General features: G+C 35.3%; 1 protein-coding gene and 1 long non-coding RNA gene across 2 annotated transcripts; both read left to right on the top strand.

Moving 5' to 3' along the window:
* Positions 1 to 1,748: 1,748 nt before the first annotated feature.
* Positions 1,749 to 6,760, top strand: LOC128245338 (brevican core protein-like). The gene is made up of 7 exons (XM_052963465.1): positions 1,749 to 1,838; positions 2,310 to 2,444; positions 3,192 to 3,264; positions 3,975 to 4,148; positions 4,360 to 4,641; positions 5,302 to 5,472; positions 6,720 to 6,760. Exons 1-7 carry the CDS (start codon positions 1,761 to 1,763, stop codon positions 6,725 to 6,727), a joined length of 921 nt encoding a protein of 306 aa, XP_052819425.1. The 5' UTR covers positions 1,749 to 1,760; the 3' UTR covers positions 6,728 to 6,760.
* A 12,506-nt stretch (positions 6,761 to 19,266) lies between these two features.
* LOC128245339 (uncharacterized) lies at positions 19,267 to 20,965 on the top strand. Its single transcript, XR_008263125.1, has 3 exons — positions 19,267 to 19,327; positions 19,986 to 20,079; positions 20,877 to 20,965. It is a non-coding gene; the product is annotated as an uncharacterized LOC128245339 (long non-coding RNA).
* The last annotated feature ends 2,925 nt before the right edge of the window (positions 20,966 to 23,890 follow it).

The following is a 23,890-nucleotide window of genomic DNA, read 5'->3' as shown; positions in this document are numbered from 1 at the left end:
AATAATTAATACCAGTTAATATATTAAACTCCGCGCATAGGTAACCTCCCTTTACAAAACAATTCGGAAAATTATAACCCATAACATTGCAGCTTTCAAAAAAGCTAATTTCCACAAAACAATCTGATTTCCTAAAGTCGCACAAAAACATTATTTTGACATTTTCCATAAGAAAGGTGCGGTAAATCTGCGGAACGAATCATAAACTTCTTGTGGCCTAAAGGCAACTTATATGTGGCAGATGAACCAATGCCATAAACCGTGTTATATTAGTACAGTACTAAAGCTAACTAACTCTTATCTATCCACATAAACATACATTGAGTCGAGGCCCAAATGGAAACATGTTGGATACCATTGAGAATTGACTTATGAGAAGGTAAATTACACGATTTGAAGTTTTGGCGTCTGTCTTATGCATGAATTTCAGAGTCTTGTGCTTTAAAGGGTTGTTCTAGGCCAAATTTACAAAGCGCTATTTTGTGTACACGTCTATCAACATGAACAATCGTAGTATCTGCTAGTACGCATTTAGTTTAATCTTCAAACTTCAAAAAACAAAACAAGCTTTTTGTACATTGTTTCCTTCATTAACTCGCATATCGGAACCGTAACTAGTAGGCGGAGCTTAACCGTTCAGCAACAAGCAACCCATTAAAATACACAGGTATTCACTTAAACCGCATGCTAGTTATTTTGATCAATATATTTGACAACGTACTACAAAACAGTAACGTCAGCGACTACTCTGATTGACGTGTATAATACAGTCCCACGCTGAAGCGCCCTGTACATTTTCAATTACACGGGTTGATGGTGAAATAATTGTTGTTGCGTTTATATGACAGTACTTACCCTTGCGTAGTGGTTAAGTTATTTTGACAGGTTTTTACAGTAAATAAAACCCCATGAAATTTCCCCCTTGAGACTTTCATGTTATATAAACGTTCGATTTCATCCAGGGGATATTTCGATATTGGCAGGGTATTACAGTAGAAAAAAATGTTGTTTGAAAAGTTATGTTTATGTCTAAATTACCTATTTTGCTCTTTTACATGTATTTAATATCGCTAAGTAAATAAGATTAGTGTTCAATACAGATGATGATATCATACTGTAGCGTTTAGCTGCATCATAATGTCTACCGTAAATTATACAGTACTAAAAATATTTCATCTTCGCAATTGCCATATAAACGCATACAAAAATTCCTCAGGGGAATATTTGCCCCAAATTGTTATATTTGCTCAAGCACAAATGTTTGACATATAAACGCGACAAATAACCTATTAAGTTATGCACCAGTCAATTGTAACCCCCCCCCCCCCCCCAGGTACGGGGGTATACCGGGGATAGCCGGGGAAATGGGTCGTTTTTAACCTTCCAGATGGCCCCGCAGTGCCGGGTGAATGCGGTGGTTTTGTCTTCGTGCCAAATAATATAGCGGAGACATGGGCCTTACCTAGCTAAACCGGGGTGCGGGGGGCGTTTGGCGGGGAATTTACCATCAGTTCGTCTCCGCCGGGCAGGGATTTTACCCGGGCTTTGCTGGACCGAAAGTCCAAGTCTCCGCTTTTCAACGAACCTGGGGGTGGGGGGGGGGGCGTGGTTACAATTGACGGGTGCATTATTTTCGAAGGTAACATCACCAAATGTCAATACATTTTCAAAAGCTGTTCAAAACACCAATAATGAAAACATTAAGCCACTACAATTAATTAAACATTCCACGTTTGCTTTTCAGATCATTTCGGTGTACAATGGCACCAATTGTGTTTGTCCTTGCCCTTCTCCTCGGATTTGCAAAGGGAGACTACCCATGCCTGTGCTCTTACCAGGTTAAATCATACTAAATGTCTTAACCGAATTTCTCAAAATGTTACGCGGTGAAAAATCTAGGTAGAATTGTTTCGCTTCGTTGTCTACGTTTGGTACGGAAACGTAACTTGATGAACGTTAAGTTCGTAAATAAAATATGCGGTTACGTTCAAGCCGTATTTTACCGTTAGGAAAGGCGAGAAACATTTGGAAAAACATTTACATTGGATTATTGCGATCGTTCGTACGAAGCGATACCGAAGGCATTTGTATATAACGAACGCTTTGAATCTGTTAAAAAATATCACTATATGCTCTGACTTTTGACTGACAGAAAGTTCATTTATATTGGAAGCAACAATGGTATAGCATGAAAGTCAATAAAAGAACTCCTACTTTAGTATGTTCATTTTATAATTGCCTTCGGACAAAACGTTAAAATTCATAAAAGAACCCCAAAACGAAATACATGATCTGTGTTTAACAATTAGGTGCAGACGGCAATTTACGCGAGACCAGACGAGAATTCGAATGTGGATGGATACCTATTAGAATCTGACTGTAAACCGTTCTATGATCTACCAGGGATTGACGAGAAATTTGCAGCCATTGGAATCGAAAATAGGGTCAGGCCACTGTAGTTGTTGACAATACGTATTAACACTAAAGGACTACCGCCCGTAAAATATAGCTCTTTTGTTCTGCAATTAAAATACAAAATGTAATGATTTCCTTATTTCATCAAAAAGAATGAAAAGCTATTTTTTATTTCAAGCTTTTCTATGAAATATGGAATGTGTCAGTGAAATAATAGAAATATGACTTTGATATTTAATTTGCAAACTAAGGAGTGAAAATATCAACTTTCAGACCTACTTTTGTAAGTCCATTGTAGTTACTTCCCTTTGATAAAAACACACAAACAAGTCACTTCTGAACAAGAAAATGTTGCCAACAATATTTTAAAATTTAAAAAGGTTGTATCAGTCCAAATAGAGATAAATGGTTATCCCGTTTTTTCTTCAATTTTGAAGCTGATTGTTCGAACAATAGCTTTCATACAAAACAAATAACGGACAAAAACAACTGCTCGAACATAAATATGATGTTAAATCAGCGTTCAAAAATCCTTTTGAACTATTTGTCGTTATAATACGTAATACGAACTTCCCGCAAAATTCACACAAAAATTAATAGATAGACTGGTGATTTTTACCACACCCACTAGTGTAGCAAATATTGTCGTCGTTCTAAATGAATAGCGTTGAAAACTTTACGCAGTCTAGCGACACTTTCTATGTTAAGCGCTGTAAATCAACATGTTAAAATCTATGATTTAAAGATAATATTTTATATTTCGTTTTCATTTTCAGTACGGCTACATCGTGAGGAATTCAGATATACAAATTCAAAAATGCCAGGGAAACATTCCAGCAATATATCTAGGTATCTGCGGACATTGTGATTTAAGTATAAGGGACTGATACAGCATAACGAATTTTATGGCGTTTTTATTGGTAATAAACTAGTTTTTTTCTTGATTTCGCGAACTGTGTATCTGTTGTGAATGAGTTTCAAATGATATGAAAACCAGTTTTATTATTGTTTTACGAAAGCCGGAACTTGTTTTTGAAACTATCGAAACCTCCTCCTGAGGCGGTTTCTTCAGTTCGTTCCACCCGAAAATTAGCTTACTTTGAAATAATAACAACAGTGATACAACACATGTGTTGAAACACCATATAGTTGAAGCATTCAAACGAACACCTGGAGTATCATTGTTTTGTGGAAATTTAGAAATAATGGCTTCATGCAGATGCTCCAGAATGTTATTAAAGCTGTACACATCTCCAAGCATTAATTAATTCAAGCAATCTTTCGAAACAGATTTGTAAATTCCCGAACAAAATCTGAAACGGGTTTGGTATCAACCAAAGCGCGTTAATTCATTACTATGACCACCTCTGAGAAACAACCTCCTTCAAGTGACAAGGCAGAGCGAGGCTCCAGATCGCGTCTGCCTAATTGCTGTAATGGGTGTACCATTAGTTCAATGATGTCTGTTTATTTAATCATATTACTTCTCAGTATGCTTCCTTATGTGTGTCTGTGCTTCTGAATCAAATCCTGTAACAAAGCTGTATTGGCTCATTCAGTAATACCATCACCACCACCAACAACACCGACGTCCACTACAACAACACCGTCCTCCACGCCGACCTCTAAACCGACCTCCATTACAACAACACCAACCTCCATTACAACAGCACCGACCACTGTTGCAAAAACAACTTCTATGCCAACAACAAGCCCGTTACGTACTTCTACAGGTGAAATATTTAAACTGTGATCTATAATTATCCCGTAAAACTATGGACATACATATTCAAATACTGCTAGTCAGACTTGAACACAAGGCTGAAACTCATAATGTGATCCAGTCATTAATGGTTGATGGTGCTTAAAAATTAGAGTCCTGTTTACAAACTTAACATATCTATCTTTTCAATGTAGTTTGTGTCTTTTTAATGTACATCTTAGCTGCTATGTCACTGATGGGGAAATGCCTGTTGCGACTTGGTCACCCCAACTCCACACACGTGTCCACCGACGGATTGTACTGCTTCCAGTTCATAGACACCAAACAGTCTTGGATGCACGCCAAAGAAGACTGTGCAAGAAGGAATGGACATTTGTTGTCCATTGAAAGCGAGAGAAAAACTAACTTCATATACAAGATGCTAACGAAAATTCCGTACGTGCAGCCAATCTGGATAGGACTACATGACAGGACCTCGGAGGAGAAGTGGCAATGGGACTCCGGTTAGTGATAACCGTAGTATTCAAATCAAAATGGCCGACTAATAATAACGGCTTAAACCTAAGGGTGTCATGTAAGGGAGAAATTGTCTCCGCGCTACCGTTGCCATAAGTATAACAACCGTATATCATGGGTTTTGTTTCTGCAATAATAACTCATTCATGTCTATGTAGCTGGAAAGGTAGCTCACTCGATTTTCTGTAGATCGTCAAAATTAGGCTTTATTTGTGGGTGCATTCGTTAGAATCTATCTACGTAAATAGTGAACATATAATTTGAAAACTCCTCGATTGTGATTGGCCCAAACGAAATGCAAACACCAAATAATGTTACTGTTACGTATGTGTTTCAATGTATATAGTGTAAGCAGCTAGCAATACCCTTTCAAATGCGTAAGCAGCTGGCAATACCCTTTCAAATGAGTAAGCAGCTAGCAATACCCTTTCAAATGAGTAAGCAGCTGGCAATACCCTTTCAAATGAGTAAGCAGCTGGCAATACCCTTTTGAAATAATACCAGAAATTGTATAAGGTCATTATTCAACATAATGGAGTATAGTAATGTTTGGGGTCTGATTCCTTGAATAAGGAAAGACGATAGATACACGAAAGATATGTATCCTCAAAGATATGAATAACCATCAACACATTCCATTTCCCAAGGTATTCCTGCTACATACTTTAACTGGATGCCGGGCCGTTTCGTCGACCAGTACCATAGCACCGAGGATTGGGTAGTGTTCGTCCATGCACGTCATGGCCAATGGGACGATATGGACTGTGACGGAATATCCTACGAGATAGTCCTGTCCTTCCCCTACATCTGTCAATTCCGTAAGTGCAATATCTCTTAATACCACAGACTTTTTATTCAGATAGAACATCAACCTCAGCTATCAGTAAATCGCATTTGAGCTTAATTATTGATAATAAAACATTATGATAGTGTGATGTTGATATAACGAAAGCCGGAATAATTGCCGGGGAACAGTTCTGTGCTCGCTGACCGTCCTAAGTCGATAACCCCAGCATAGAGTGAAACAAAATACTTTAATATTCATTCCTCATGACCCCTTTTACTGCATAGCACTGGGCAGCCTTGTAATGGTCAGTCTAATTGCATGACCAATTCTTTATTATATTCATTACTACCATTGCATTTACAGGAATAAAGTCCAGTAATTAAAATAGCGAATACCCCGTTAGTAGTCGCCGCTTCATCCGTGTGTCCATAAGTCTGTCGTCTGTCCCACTATTCGTGTCCGGACTATTTCCTAGCAACCACCGGCTTATGTTTAAGGGAAGTTTCACAAACAAAAGGAATTGCGCATATCATCAGCACGTTCCGGCTCGGTGATTTTCACAGGGTAATGGCCCTTGCAATGTTATATATCATATATATATATGACCAGGTTTGAATGCAATGAAACTTTATTGGAAGCTTTGCTTACATGAAGAGATGCGCATACTGTCAGCACATTCCGGCACGGTGTTTTATTCACAGAGTGATGATCTTTTTTTATTAAGTATGATATAGGACCAGGGACGATCTCACTATCCGTTATAGTTATTTTTTTTGGCCCTCCATTTACTCTAAAGCGTTATACATATTATCAACACGTTAAGATTCGATGATTGTTCACAGAGTTATGGAACTTGCAATAAAGATATAGTGAAATGTTGAATGCAATGAAACTTTGTGGCAAGCTTTGGCTTCATGAGGAGATGCGCATATTATCAGCACGTTCCGGGTCGAGCTTTTAGTTATTTTTTAGTTATGGCCCTTCTGTCTACTCTTAAGTGTTATACTCGACGTATAGGGCCATACGTGTCCTGGTTAATACTCAGCAATACCAGGCTTGAATTCAATGAAACTTTTTACCAATTTATACGATTACAATATTCTAATTGCTTGTATTATTCTTGAGTTTGATTTGTTGCTTACAATTACATAATATATTCGGGTTAGAAAAGTCCAAAGTCTGTAACTCGTGGAGCGTTCTTTTAGATTTATGTATTGTCTGAAACGCAGATTTTTCGTATAATATAAAACCTCTGACATTGCTCTTGTTTATTTTTAGGTCTTTAGAGGAGTTCCTTGCCGTGTTTGTATTTAGTCGACAATAAATCAATAAATTATGTTGTCGTGTTCGATAAAACAACATATGATGGTGTGATATATGGAAATTGTTCTACCGTATCGAAACGGAGCCCTTCTGTTGAACTCGGTTTAATATAAAGATGATTATTTAATAAACCGGCTTGTTGAACCGTAATGTTTACACATACGAATATGTTACACGTATGACACATTCGTACACTTTACTCACATGTGTGTGACAAATTCGCATGAGTATGTCGCACAAACGTGAACATTATGTTGTGTACCTAAACTCCTACCCTCAAAGCAAATTTTTTTATGTCACGTGTCAAAAAAACAACATTTGTTTAAATATTGTTCATACGAATACGTCACACATTCCAAAAAACGTCTTTGCCACTTACATAGATCAGGGGTCATATTGCTTTGTTATGTCCGATATAGCCATCATTATTTACAGGATGCTAATTAATAACTTATTTTGATTAAATGACCCAGACACAATTTTAGGTTATTTGGACCAAAGGTCAAAGTCACAGGGGGTAAAATGACAAATTCTTTGGCACTCAAGAGTTTGATTACCTTTCGAAACTGACACTTCATATTATTAGTAGAAGTACCATGAAGCTTTAATGTGTCACTTGGTCAAAGATCAAGATCACAGGCTTATTAGTTTAAGGTCAAGGTCACCATTTATAGACAACGCAAATTGTATAAGACTGGTTAATCCTTTGATTTGGTCAATGTTTACTCAATTATAACTATTATCCAATAACGTTATTAAATTTTGCATTTTTTCCCAAAAATAACCTACGGACAGCAAAGTCAACGTTTATAGACTTGGCTGCAGGTTTCTGGCAAACACCCGACGTTGGATATTGATCACATCGTCGCCTTTCATAATTTAACTTCGGTTATAGTCGGAGCCTTGACGTTGTACGGACTTAAAATATCTGTCATGTGATTCCGGTCCAGATTCCGACCCGAGCGCACTTGCGTTGCCGGGTAACGAGGCTTGCCGAGTTACCGGCTACGTGGCGAGTTACCGGCTATGTGGCGAGTTACCGGCTACGCAGCGTGCCCGAGGCTCGGATTTATCTATTCGGAGCGGACACACATGATTGATATTTTTATTTATTTCGGTAAAGGTAATTCCACAGAGCAAAAGTGGGTTGGGAAGGCCAAGCATTGAAACGTTTCACACGTCCATGCTTTATTTAGGTTTGAGGAACGATCTTTTTGGGTGGTGAAACATATACTTTTGTGATATGTTTCGGGGTAGTAACATACCTTAAATAACATCATAAATGCTACGTCGGAAGGCAATATGTTACTTCGAATAAAGACTTGAAACAAAGAAAATTATTATTTTCCTTCACCATTTGAAATTAAACAAAGGTAAGTCTGTGCCGCTTAATGAGCCTCGCCTTCGTTTTATTACCGGAGTTTGATAAGGTGATTAGTTTCCTAAAACACTTCGACAAACAATGCTCCATCAGTAGGCAGTTTTGTGAAAAGGTTTGTCGAGGTGTTTAGAAACTGACCTCTTGTATAAGACCGCTCTGTAAGCGGCGGAGACTGCGCTATGTTTCATTTAAAATGGTGGAGAAATAGTAATGATATCTTTGTCTTTATTCGAAGCAGAATTCTACCTTCCGACTAACACTTTATGACGCATTTTAACAACTGGTATACATACACTATAGCTGACCAGGATATTTCTTTTCCAATAAATACTTCATAGGAAACACTTCCCAATAAACACTTCCCAGTAAACCCTCCCCAATAATCACTTTCCACTCAACATTTCACAATAAACATTTCTTTCCTGGACCCAGTCTATCCCCTTATCAAATTTTTATTTCAATCTAGTTCAATACTGACTTTTGTTATTCGGAAGACGAAAACCAAACTGGGGATGACGCTAAACATTGAGATAATACATTTAGTATTGTCTTAATAAGTAAGACAATGCAATGAAGTTAATTGTATATAAATTTATCTTAATCCTTTAGATATGATGGTGACATAAGCATAATTGGCCTACACATAAATTAGGTTCTGCACATTTTCGGTTAATGTTTTTTTTTCGTTCACCAGGATTATCTGAACTTAGTGGCTTCAGGTCCAGTGCGAGTGTACTTATATATACATGGATATAATGTTTGGTTCAGCTTAATTTCTTTTCACATGCAAAAAAGTTCAACTAATTTCGTGTTTTAAAACTTGTTTTCATCAGTTCCGTTCGACCAAGTAAGGGAACGTAACTCTAGCGCTATCAATGGTATCTTGTTCAACGATGGTCTAAGCTTCAAAGCCCGTACGCAATGTTCTCGAGTTTCAATCAGCTACATTGACCTGTGTGCAAGAATGAAGGTGGAACAGAGATATTAAGGTTTATTTTTACTTAAAAGGCCAAAACCTCTAAGGTTTGAAATGAATATCTCTAATATAATTAAAATCCTTCTAGATTTCATTCTTATTTATGATTATTTTAATATGCAATGAGATACATGGACTGTTCGCAATTTTGAAGGCATATTGTCAATATAAGCAAAATGACAAACTTCACCAAAATTTATCTAGAAAGTGTGTCAAAATAACTACATGTTAAATTAACTCATTACCTGCACTGGTGTTGATTGCACGCAACTTCCGGTCTAATGTCGCGGTTGTAGAAGAAGTTCGAAAAATGTAAAAGAAATGAAGAGAATCCATTTCAGCTTCGCAAAATTGTATTTCATTTATTAGGTAAAGGGTTAAGGAATGGTGCTGCATTATGTCCTCTTTTGGAAGCACCCATCTGTCCTCATGGATACCAGAACGGGTACCCTTATAACTTCATAGAATTATGTACCCTTTTCTCATGTAATAACTTTTCATTTTTAAAACCTTCAGATATATTCTAACATCATTAAACAGTTTAGTAATCAACACATTGCATTGTGGTCACATTCAAATTTATCGACGTCAACTTTTGCCTGTTCAAACGGTTGTGTGAGGGTGGTCTACTAGTATATGTGTCCGCCCACCAGGGGTACTTTCTTATGGTCTCAATTGTGTGTAGAGGCACATATGGTGCCAATATTACATAAATAATTGTAAAAATAAGAATGTCATTTCTTTGTTGCTCTAATGACGACGTTTTCGTGATATTATCCCCGCCCCCAACACCTCCACCCCACCCCACCCCCCCCCCAAAAAAAAAATAATAATAAAAAAAATAAATGCCATTTTAATGTTCCCTTCTTACTGTAAATATTGATGACCGACGCCAGTGATTTTACGCCGTCAGGAAATATTTTATTGTCTACCCCGTCGTGCTAGGACTTTAGGTTTCAAGTTTCAATGACTTTTTGAATCATAATACCTTCATTCTCCGAAAAATAACCGAAATATAATATACAAACAGTATGGATATTTGTATCAGTATTGAGTCTAACATATATATCCCTCATCGTGTATTAAACTGTGGGTTATTGAACTTTTGACCTCGTGACCTACATTAGTTGACCCAGAGATGACCCATAGTCAACCAGGTTGAGTAACATAATTTAACCAACACTTGTGTTATCTGCATTGTTGACAAAGGTTTTTTTCAACACTAGGATATGGGACCTTGTTGTTTATTCATGAAACGTAAAAAATACAAAACATGGCCTTGATTACTAAAACAATCCTTCTCCGTATCTAATTGTTATTTTTAAGAACATGCACCATCATTGATAAAAACTGTTTCCTCCTGTGACTAAGATTTCAACTAAGAATAGTCCACAAAAAAAATCGAGTATGTTTACTAAGCTTCGCGGAAAACAGATTCAAGTGTCAAGTGTTGAAAGGTATTTCTTATTATGAATGGCCCAGTGAAAAACGCTTATAAATCGGCATGACTTAGAATATGTAGCATGAGAAGATTGTCATAAAGAATGTTGTCATAAACAAATTAGTCTTTAAACAAGATTTCATGGATCCGTGAACAAACGACATGGGAATAAGGTTGGAAACCAGGTTACACGTAATTAAGGTAACAAGAAAATAAGGTTATATTTTATATTTAAATTATATTGCATGTATATAAGGTTACACAAAAATAACGCGACGAAGTGTTGACGATAGCCGAAACGCGACAAGATAAGTTTTATTTTGAGTCGGCAAGATGCAATCAATACAATTTGACGAACAACGACCGATTGATCAGAGAGCCTGACCAAGACCACTTCAACAGGGATTTATGATAAGCCCAGACATGACAGCATTTTTCATTATTCGGCAGATCCTTATCAAATATCTGTTAACACTGAATTTTAACTATGACCTACAAAACACTTACCCTAGTCAAATCAACGCTCTGTGGATTCCAGTGAAGCTCTCATTTATCTTGCCTAATAGTAGTCTATTCCCAGCCTCCCCGTCATTGATAAATAGTCTGCCCCGCCTAAGCCGCAACCATCTCCGTACCTGGATACCGGCATCTGAAAGGAAAGAGTACAAAACCTCGAGTAATATCCATACACCATAGATATCTAGGCTGATGAATACTTTATATTCAATATTTTCTTGGTCGATCTGTGTTAAGACAGCTTGTATCATGTGCAACCATCGTGGGTTCGATTCCTGGCTTGCCGGCTTTGCAATGGTCAGTTATGGCTCAAATTGTAGAGGGCAAGTTCGAAACCGCATTTTACTTTTATCGAAAAAATAAAGCATACAGTAACACGTCTAGCCTACAGTACAGATGTTTATTGCTACTGTTTGTTCTTTATAAATGTTTCACTTCCATAAAGTATCGAAACGGTATTCTTACACAGATCCTGCATGTGATGATATTATTAGTTATGATATGGTGGACATTTGCTGTAATAAGATGTCAATTAAAAATATTTTTAAATGACAAGGCGGGGGGGGGGGGGGGCGAAAAACAGCTGGAAACTAATGCAGTATTAGCCAAAGTTTGAACAACTGATTCATCGTTTAAGCCTTGTTTAATGAGCATATAAACGCTTCTATTTATTGACATTACATTTAAATAAATGCAGAAACGAAAATCGGTAAATGCGACAATAATAACATTGCGATCTACGAAAATGCAGTTGCCAATTAATGTTGCACTTAACCAAAGTTGGATTAACTGATTTGTCGCCTGGTCTTTATATACTCTACCACAACAGCATAGTGATCTAGATCTGATAAGCGCTTGCGGGGGCAGCCCCGCTCATAAAAGTCCCTCTAAGCCACCTAGGTCCCTGTCGCTACCTGCACATAGAGTTCTGGAGAATATTCGGCTCAGATTTCTAGAAGGCGTCGAGCGCGTGTACACCAAGGTTGAGCATCAGAGTTATTCCACTTACAAGAAAACCCGAACAAGCGCTACCAAATCTAGACAACCGTACCATCGTTATAGTTAACATAAAAGTGATGTAATTCATCTCATTATTGTGTTTGATTACTAGTGCGATAACACATTACAATTTAGTTAACATGAAAAGTCCACCGATATCTCGTATATGCTTTGAATTCGCGTGTTTTATAATGGTTTTGAATCACAAGAGCCAACAGTTGCTTTGTGAAATGTTTGCAATAGAATTTGACAATTTTTTGTTCTATAAGCATATGGCTTCAAGAACGGCAGCACTAGCGCTTACAATAACTTACAGAAAAACACTACAGTAACAATGCATATTAGAAACTATACAACTTAGCTGGTTTCCACCATTTCTGTTGCATCCAAGTAATATACCAAAACTACTGGTACTTAACATTTTAACCCTATGTGTTATGTAAATGTATAAATCGTAAAGATTGACTAATCCTTAACTGACGGCTTCCCCTCTAGGTATATTATACGCTATTGCGAAACACCTATAGTATTTTATTTCTTACTGCTTGAAAGGAAAATCGATTGATTCGCACATTGGATAAAATCGCTCACTATTGGATTATTGTGGTGATAATTGCTCAACAGTGTGTTACATTCGTACTTACAGTAGGAAATAACGCCTCTACGTTACCTTCCTACCAACGCCATATGTTCATAACGTTTTCCTTTCAATCAAAACCGTTTTTCCCTTGATGAAAGTCTAGGCCGTGATAACGAACAGTATCATGTCCGATTTCAGGCTCAAAAGGCCAAACTGCAAAACTTCTTTTCATTGCAATTTTCTTTCTAGTTGAATATTGATGTCAGTCTATTTGTTAAGGTGTTACGATTTAATGTTGTTACAAAGGGATAGATGATGATATTGTCAGGACGGTGACCGGGCAGATATTTGGTTGGTTACCTGTAGGTTGACCCATAGGAGCAACCACGCCTGTGTACGCTACTGTTTCTAATAATATCAACCAAATCTAGTAGTATTTTAGATTACATGATACATTAAGTATCTCCTCTTAGCAATACTAAAGATTGTTATCTAGCAAGCTGTATTATTTTTTTACCAACTTTTCATGTACATAATGCTGCTCACACCTTTGCTGCTTTAAATGTATACGATCCATTAACTTATATTCTTGAAAGAACTAACCATTTTACAGTGATATGCCAATTAGAGGAACCGTGCGCGTGTGGATTGCCCGCGCAGCCAGGAAACATGCAACCCCGTAACTTAAAATATCGTTCTAGTCATTCGAGAAAGATCACCCTTTAATTAAATTAATTAGTCGGCGCCCAGAAATGCGCCGACTATATTTGATATTACTTTAGAAATATTCCAACTTAGGGACTAGTTCATAAATTGCAGAATAATGCTTTCAATAGTTTCCACGTTGCATGATAAAATATGAATTTTAGTATGTTTTATATAAGTTTACACTTTAATTGATAATGAAACCTTAAATCATAATAGCCCTGCCTATCATTTTGAAAATTTTAATTTTTAATACCAACTCAATCATAACAACTCGTCCATCTCCGAGATAGATACAGGCCGAGGTGTTCCGATTGATATCAACTTCCGCCCAAATAGATGAAGGTTACACGGTACTATTACAATATCCTTTATGTTTGTAAACCTCATTCGCAGTAATATCCCTTGGTGACAGCAAAAATGCCGAGTTTTGAAAAATTAACCTTGAGCTTTATTGCTGTTTTGAAAATGTCATTCGCAAGAATGAACTTCAGATAATTCCCTCTTGATGTATAGTATTTTTTCCCCGTTCTATATACTCATATGAGTGAAACGTGTTACAAAAACTTAAACAAAATATAAACAGGGTGGGGAATCACGTGACTTCAACGGGGTTCTCACATGTGTCACCACGGTTCAAAACCGATGTAAACAAGCAAGAAAGTGACAGTAATTTCTAAATAACTTTTTTGAGAGAAAAGATAAGAACAGTTCTTTGCCAATAAAAGACTCTGCTATTTACCGCTTCAATAAGTGTAAAATATTTTGGATTTACTTGTATATTTACGATGGAAACCTTGGCCAAAATTTCGATTCGACGGGATTTTGTAGAACGATGCAACGCTTTGTGCGCCGTGAGTCTTTGTTTTGTATACATTTCTTAGTAATTAGTAATATTTAAGAACTCATACCTATGTTAAAATGTTCATTTTACTCATTTCATTCATTAAACGAATTGTTTGTAAAATTTATTTTAGTTCTTTTAATGAGTATCGATATTTCAAGAAACGCTGTTGTTAACGTAAATTTTATATTTGCTGTTGTTTCATGATATCTTCTCATAACATGCTTATTTTATTTGATAAGTAGTTTGAACTACTCTCTCATCTGTGATGATAATGCATTCAACATTGAACTATTATTCCAAATGATATTACTTTCATGAAATGAATATATATCCATCCATTTGATCGATTTAAAAATGTTAAATTTATGTTCCAGGTAGGCCGTCATGGTGATACGTCCAAATTATCCATTGTCCCTCTGTAAGAAAAGGAGTCAACCCTCATATATTTCACCAAATGTTGAAAAAAGATGGATAAATTCAATTGATGCAGTGATGGAACATTCAAATGGAAGACCAGATATACTCCAGCCAACTCCGTTCCATGTACATTCCCCGGTAAAAGAAAGTTAACAGTCAAGAAGTGATTGAAGTACGTTTAAATGCACAATTAATCATTAAACTATTGAAAAAAATAAATAGTGATTACATGTGTTGCTGATTGGATCCATTTTATTTGTATATGACGTCATTATAAACTATTTATTTCTTTTCATGATATAAGACAAACCCTTTGAGTGAAATGATTCAAAACGTCGCGCTCATAATGTAAAAATTCAACCCTTCTAAGTTACGTATGTACTGGATGCAATAACAATTTCTTTGATATATGTTTGCATATTACATAAGTAAAGTCATGTTGTTGTTTACAGAAATATAATCATATACATGTACCATTGTTGTTTGGCACGGCCTTGCCCTTCGTACATATTTGAATACATTTTACATCGGAAATGTGTACACAAATGTCAAAACTATCTGAGTTTTTTAGTAGGTATAGTGTTTTTTTCAAAAAGGAAACGTATTTAGGGCACTCGTTTTTATCAGAATCTGAAAGTGAGTTACAAGATAACCTGTTGTTGTTAAAGATTGCTGTTATAGCTATACATTTTACAGAAATGTTAGTGTAAATGCAAATAAAACAAAGGTAATATTTTTTTAAAAAGGCTGAAACGTTAGGCGAAATTTAATATTTTTGTATCATTGACTTGAGTTAGAAATTGTGAATAAAATTACTTATCTAGGAATAGTATTTAGCACTGGTCATTTAGCACAACGTTGGACACTTGGCTATGAAGACTTTTTACAAGCTTAATTCAGACCTAGTTAAATTTCCTGGTATAGCAACATGCCATTATTTATCTTTGTTTGATAAATACATGTATCTTGTTTTAAACTATAGTTGTGAAGTTGTGGGTCTACAATATAGCATTAAGTAAGAACGAGTTTATTCCAAGTTCTGTAAAGAATTACTGGGTTTTAGAACCCAAACTGAGAGCAAGTTTGTGCATAGAGAACTTGGTAGAATACCATTACTAATTATAGGAATTGTAAATGTTATTAATTATTTGTTAAAGATTTTACAATGTGATGATATTAAATCGTATAGAGATTTAGAAAGATTGCCAAATTGCTAATCATGGGCAAACGTTATTATAGATATATTACAATCACTAGGTATTCATGATGCATGGTTATTTCAAAATGTTGGTGATTTTAATATGTATGTATATGTGAACTATAACAGAGACTAACATGTAAATGTTCAAAAATGGTTTGCCGAATTTATTAATTCATCTGGATCCAAAACGTTTGTATTGTTCGCAGACTTTAAGTTACAGCCAATTTTTGCTGTTAATAGAGTTAAATTTAGGAAAGCATTGACGAGACATAGACTTTCGTCACACAGGTAAGAAACTGAGGCCGGAAGATGGCACAAACCTACTCCTATATCTGAATATGAAAGGAAAAGTCAAGTTTGCCATAAATAGTAGTTGAATGTCATTTCTAGTTTGAATGTACTTTATTTAGTTATTTTAGAAGACATTACATACATAAATACTATATAAATAGACCAAATATAACCAAATTTGTTGAACTCTTACAAATACCAATAAGACTATTCAAAGGAAAATAGCAATGTTTATCCACTAAACATTTAATTGAGAGTCCCTGTTGTATTTATGATGATGTTAAATAACTCATTTAAATGAGGTGTGCAACCACTGTCACCTCATTATGGTTATATTATATTTTATGTGTACTGTCTATGTTTAATTTGTGTTTCGAAAGTACCTTGTTAGTATTGATAAGTACACGTGTACTAAAATATATTGTGACCTACGATCGATAGATAGAAGTGCATTTAGTTCTATATATTATGAATTCCACTGGTGTATGTTCATGGGCCTATGGCCTTTATGCATTTGAATAAACTATGAAACTTTATTATCACAACTCGAGGCTTGTGATTCTATTTAAGGTGTCTGGTTGGTTACATTTTCTTCTATGGCGTTAAAGCTATCTATTTCTCTCTCTCTCTCTCTCTCTCTCTCTCTCTCCCCCCCCCTCTCCAGATAAGTAGATTCAAATATTTGGCCACGCTGGAAATCCTTATCGTTCTCATGGCTAAAGATAAAAACATACCCGTAATGAACTATCATTCTATTGTCATCACAAACTTGTATCCCTTGTTGAAGACCGTCGCCTGCAGCACAATGGAAACATTGTCATATGGTATTATTTGAAAAGTGAAAACTTTGTAACCTTGTTTCCGAATAACACGCTTGGCTCGGGTTGTGATGAACATTTTTACACGAAAGGCATTGCAAGATACAAATTATCATCTTACGAGGGAAGGTCAGTTTCATGGTAATCAATTTCTTTGTCAGTGCTTCTTATTATTTTCTGATTTCTTATGGATAATGATATTTTGATCATTTGGAGCGTGGGCAGTTTTACAATTAACCTCTAGGAATGGCAATTTTGTTACTGTATTGTGATTGTTATTTGTCGTTTCTTGGCTGTTGAATTTCTTTCACTTTGGATCGTACATGAGACGGGTTTGGCTGAAGTGTATTTTACCTTCCATTTTAGTGTATCTATTACTTCATCCATTTAATTTATCCATCTTTGCAAACATTTGGTGAAACGAGAGAGGGATACTGAGTATTTGGAAGTCTCCTTTTGATGACCTTCAGGCAACATAAATTTTCAAATCGATCAAATTGGTGTAAATTCATACCATGAATCAGAGTTTTAGGTTTTATACATTCTCGACACAAATGAGAGGGCAATGCAAACCATAAAATAGAATAAACTGAGCATGTTATGATAAGTTTGTTAAGCATACCGATTTAGTCAGCTTTATTTAGATGGGAAGTAGTTCACGTTAACGACAGCATATACAACATTCACGTTTACAACAGCACTTCTTGAAAATTTGATATTTATTGAAAAAACTAAAATAACATTAAACGAACAATTTGTTTTATGAAAGTAATGAGCAAAACAAACTTTTTAACGCATGTCTAATTTTTTAACTATTACTAACAACTAAGAAATATGTACAAAACAAAGAATCACGGCGCACACAGCGTAGCATCCTTTTACAAAATTCCGTCGAGTTAAAATTTTGGCCAAGGATTGCATCGTTAAGATACAAGCAAATCTTAAATATTTTACAAGTGTAGAAGTAGAAAATATAGTCTTTTATAGGCTAAGAAATATTTTCCTATCTTTTCTCTAAAAAAGTAATTTAGGAATTACTATCACTTTCTTGCTTGTTTACATCGGTTTTGAACCGTGGTGACACATGTGAGAACCCCGTTGAAGTCACGTGATTCCTCACCCTGATAAAGCAAGGAACTCACATAACATGCCGGTACAAGTAAAAGGTGAATTTCATGCTATTGAAATCTTTGTATTAGACCATTGACTCTATTTCTTCCGAAGAAACGTATGTATATTTTTGTTGTACTTTAGTTTTAACCGAAGGATTAGCTTGGAAAAAAACAACAGAATATATATAATTCCGGGCTCAAACTATTGTAACAATATTATTAACCATAATGTCATTCGAGCATACGTACACCCAACATAAAAAAATATTATCATTGAAATAATAACCATTTTTGGTTATCTGCATGCACGTTTTTCTTCTTTTTTCATTGCGCCGACTTGATGCTATGCATCAACTATTTTCTTGTGTGTACGTGAAGTTAGCGGCCTAGCGGTGTGAAGATAGCAGTCTAGCGGCCTAGCAGCGTGAAGTTAGCGGCATGGCGGCCTAGCGGCGTGAAGTTAGCGGCATGGCGGCCTATTTTTTCTCTATTTCGAAGGAATTGTTCATACATTTTCTTGGATAACAATGGTAAATTAATATTTTTTATTCATACATAAACAAGGCGGCCGTATAGATGTGCTATTTCAGAGCATTTTTATATGCGTTTTTTTTTCTAAAGCAATGATATTTTTTTGATATGTTATGTATGTTTGTTATTAATGTCGGAAAATAGCTCATTGAGCTATGGTTACTTGTTAGCATATACCCGACTTTAAATAAAGATTTATGTATTTTGCATCTTGTATCTTGTACTGAAATATCGCAGGTCTTCTACATACTAATTAAAAAAAAGAATATATATATATAACAACCGTTAACATTTAAAGCTGCACTCTCACGGATTGAACGTTTGGACAGCTTTTCATTTTTTGTCTTTGAACAAGCCTTTTTTGGCGAAAATGCATAGAAACCAGTGATATAAGATTGCTGACAAAAACAAATCGCAGATTTTCATATTTATGTCCATGTTCTCTTAAAGCTTAGTAAGGCTTCATCATATTATCATTTTCAAATTAGATATGAAAAACTGCAATCTGATATTTTATCAGCAGTCTTATACCACTTGTTTTCAGATATGTACGCAAAATTTGGCTCATTCTAAGATGAAGAATAAAACAATTTGTCGAAACAGTAAATCTGTGAGAGTGCGGCTTCAAAACCTAGTTCTATTTAAGTACTGTTCCAACTTGACGTCTTATCTCTTAACACAAATATAGATAGCGCCGATGCTTAAGTGGAGTTATGTAGGATAACATTGAGAATTGACTTATAAGAAGGTAATTGTTTTTGAATTTTGCCGTCAGTAATATATATACATGCATTTTAACTTGTTAATTTTAATTCTTAAGCATGGTTCTTTCTTGTTGCTAAAAAAGGTCGGTTAAAACCAATTCAATTTAATGAAGAGATATTTTGCATACACGTTTATACGTATCGCGGACTTAGTGCTGGACGGTTTTAAGTCTTTAGACCCGGTGGCTCGATATCGTTTGGTTCGATTTCCTCGTTGGCTCGAACTTAATGTAAACGACCGATTATGTTTTACTCTTTGTAAGCATTCCCGTTTGGCTCGATATTCGAATGGCTCGAAGTATTTTGTCCGGTTCCTTGGATATTGAGGTTGTCAACTCTATAAAGCAAAAGGAGGCGATACAACAGCCTTCCTCTAGGCCATCGATTTGATCAATGGTGATATCTAACATTATGAAATTCTCTTGAATCCATGAAACGTCAGCTGACACTGGTTTCAAACAACTACTGAAAAGACTTCGCTCATGTTGTTGGAAAAATATTTTTTTTCCGAAAATGCATCTTAAAACACTAAATTTATAATTATTTCACTCTTTGATATCGAAATTGCAAGGTGATCAAACCACAAACAAGTATCAACATTAAGCCACTATAATTTATATCTATTCCACGTTTCCTTTTCAGATCATTTTGGTGTACAATGGGACCAATTGTGTTTGTCCTTGCCCTTCTCCTCGGGTCTGCAAAGGGAGACTACCCATGTCTTTGCTCTTACCAGGTTAAACTTTACTAAATGTTTAAACCGAGTTTCTCAAAATGTGATGCGGTGAATAACATACTTAATAGTAAATGGTTGAACGCCACTTGTACAGATAGCATAGCAAAACATAACTTGATAAGCATTGATCAGTAAGTTATGTCAGAACCCATATTCTTGACCCTGACTGAGAGATTCAGACTCAGAAATGCTAATTTTTGAATGTCATAAATAAATAAAGGGGGCCTTTTTAATAATATGAAGGAGAAGAAGTTTCTAACGATTAAGAGACGTATGAAACTGAATAGAATACGGACTCTAGATAACTCTTGATAATCAATAACAATTCGGATCACCTCGGCTATTTTACATCGAAAACCACAGTGGCTTGATGACAAAGGCTCTCATCTCATCTCATTTTATGTTTATGGCAATGTATAATATTGATGATATACATGTTCAAGTATGCATAAAATATAATTTTGGCTAGTTGAATTTTTTTATTGTGACTTTAATGAGCCTTTGTCATCAAGCCACTGTGTCGAAAACAACATCGAATGTACATGGACGGTTTACAATATCCGAAATATTAACATTTTAGTACGCTGCAAATAGATCGCGTAGTAATTTCAATCCAGTGGTTAAGCTTAATGAGTTTTCCTGGGATCTTTATTATTCATGCATTCATACACTTTACTACAGTTTACGAACTACTTCTACTGATGTACCGGCATATATCCGAAGTTGTTTCCGATGGAAAATGGCCGAAATGTTCCGAGTGTAATGACAAAAATACATTAGTCGTGTTTAACCTTTAGGTGGAGGCGGCAATTCACGCGACACCAGACGAGAGTTCGACTGTGGACGGGTATATGTACGAATTCGACTGTAAACCGTTCTATGACCTGCCAGGAATCGACCCGAAGTTTGCAGTCATTGGAAACGAAAATAAGGTCAGTACAGAGACACTTTAACCTTTCTTCTATGGTGATTAAACATCTGTATAAAAAAGGAAGAATCTATATATAGATGATATTCATGAGAGGTAATGCAATACGATTTTTATCATACACGTTTGTTTTTAATTGATGCAATCGAGCCTTAGTTTAAACATAACATTTAATATTTTACAATGATTGTGAAGAAAGTCGCGCGAGAGTGTGGTCTTGTGTGGTGGGGGAAACCGGAGAACCAAGAGAAAACCAACGTGTCCGGCTTAGTGACCACCAACCAAAATCACATGAACCCAAGCCGGGAATGGAACCCGGGTCGCCCTGGTGAGAAGCGAGTGGGCAACAACTGCGCTAACCGGACAACCAAGCTTTGCCTTGGAGATTGTTATTAATTCTAGTAAACAAAATTAAAAATAAAATCCAAATTAATTGCCACAGACCTGATTTTAATGAAATTTAATATCGTTAGTCTGGTGCAGGCTACAACAACGTATTTTAATAGCTGAGTTTTGACGTTTATTAGAAACACTGAACTTTTTCAAAAACGAAAGAAAATGGAAATCACATATACATCCTCAAAAAAGCCCTTCGACAACTCATTTGTTTTTAAATATTTCAAAGAAAATATCCACCAGTTAAAATTATTATTGAAACATATATGGCCAAATTATTACATAAGTTACTATTCATTACGTATATTCAGCGTCAAAGCCCTATTTGATGCAGGTACAAAAGTCATAAAAATAAAAACAAAATCATGTATGGGTAAATAATCATGTTAAGAATTGTGTTGCATTAGGAGAATGTGGCAGTTGAATTTATATATTGATCATCAGGTCAATTGTGTCTGATACTGATGCAATTAATATTCATCTCTAAGAAATTGCTACTTCATGTATAAAGACATTTTGAAGAAATAATTGAGTTACCTCTGTGAAGATCTTTGGATTTGTTGGGTTTAGCCAGGGAGTTAAAAATGACTGTGTTGTCAAAGAACTTTTAATATATTTGAAGTTTTGAACTATAAAAGGCTCTTAGATTCTTAAAGGCTCATTAATATTAGATGTTCACTCGGCTCTGACGCATATAAACATTTTAAATCCGTGTTTAATCCAGGAGAATACTAAGAAATGTTGCATGTCAGGAAATCGTTAGCGAGATTTCAATTTTCTGTCCATAAATTGTTTATTGAAACTCTGGGCTGATATTCAATATTGGTCTTTTGGACCTAAGAACGATGAAGCTAATCGGATTACTTGTTATTAAATACTGACCAATAGAGTAAATAAAGTCAATGATATATGACCATAAGATTAACGTAAGTTCAATGCTGAATACCAGCCCTGGTCGTCATTTGGAGACTCCATGAGAGGATACAATATGTAGACATTGTTTTGTAAATTTTGAAATTAAAACTGTGAAACAAGAACACCACGTTTTTTCAATGTCAACACTTAAGACAGGAATCACAATTTTGTATCTGTTCATCGTACAATGGTGAAAATGAATTCCAAAATATATGCCATTTAGTTCATGAAATGTTTGAAATAAAAAACAACAACTATATATGTTATTGATATTATTATGAAACAAAATGTTGAGGAATAATTATTAATTAATCGATAGAAAGCTGAACTCATATCTTCTGATGTTTTTGTTTGTTTTATTCTTGCGTTGTATTATGGGTCGGAACCCCTTTCTTGGAAAATTATTTTGAAACTCAAACTGAATTACAGGATCCAGCCGAAGTTTAAAAACTCAATTTAAACCCATGTCCAAGGTCTTTCTTTTCCAAGTATATATACAATAGATGGAATACAGCTAAGTAGCTTAAGTTACCGGTTACAGATAACAGATGACAATCGCTAATAAATAGACACTGCACATTCTCATTCAACCATGAATACATTATTATCAACTTATGTTTGTATTCATTTTCAGTACGGCTACATCGTGAAGAACACTGACATACAGATACAAACATGCCAGGGAAACATTCCAGCAATAGATCTAGGTAGTCCCGAGTACATTAGGGTTCACATATAAGGGTTTTCATATTAAATGTTTACATTAAAGGGTTTACATATAATGGTTGTCATATAAGGGTTTAATATAAGGGTTACATATAAGGGTTACATATAAGGGTTAACATATAAGGGTTACATATAAGGGTTAACATATAAGGGTTACATATAAGGGTTTACATATAAGGCTTTGCATATAAGGGTTAACATATAAGGGTTAACATATAAGGGTTAACATATAAGGGTTAACATATAAGGGTTACATATAAGGGTTACATATAAGGGTTTACATATAAGGGTTTACATATAAGGGTTACATATAAGCGTTTACATATAAGGGTTAACATATAAGGGTTAACATATAAGGGTTAACATATAAGGGTTACATATAAGGGTTACATATAAGGGTTACATATAAGGGCTAACATATAAGGGTTTGCATATTAGATGTTTGCATATAAGGGTTAACATTTAAGGGTTACATATAAGGGCTTACATATAAGGGTTACATATAAGGGCTTACATATAAGGGTTTACATATAATGGTTACATATGAGGGTTTGCATATTAGATGTTTGCATATAAGGGTTAACATATAAGGGTTACATATAAGGGTTACCTATAAGGGTTACATATAAGGGCTTACATATAAGGGTTTACATATAATGGTTACATAATTATAAGGGTTTGCATATTAGATGTTTGCATATAAGGGTTGACATTTAAGAGTTTACATATAAGGGTTTGCATTTAAGATTTTACATATAAGTGTTACATATACGTGCTTACATATGAGGGTTTAAATATAAATGTTAACATATAAGTGTTTACATATAAGGGTTTACATATAAGGGT

The sequence above is a fragment of the Mya arenaria genome, chromosome 9 (assembly GCF_026914265.1).
Source record: "Mya arenaria isolate MELC-2E11 chromosome 9, ASM2691426v1".
NCBI classification, from domain to species: domain Eukaryota; kingdom Metazoa; phylum Mollusca; class Bivalvia; order Myida; family Myidae; genus Mya; species Mya arenaria.
The sequence above is the reverse complement of the archived record's forward strand: the minus strand, read 5'-3'. Positions and strand labels throughout refer to the sequence as shown.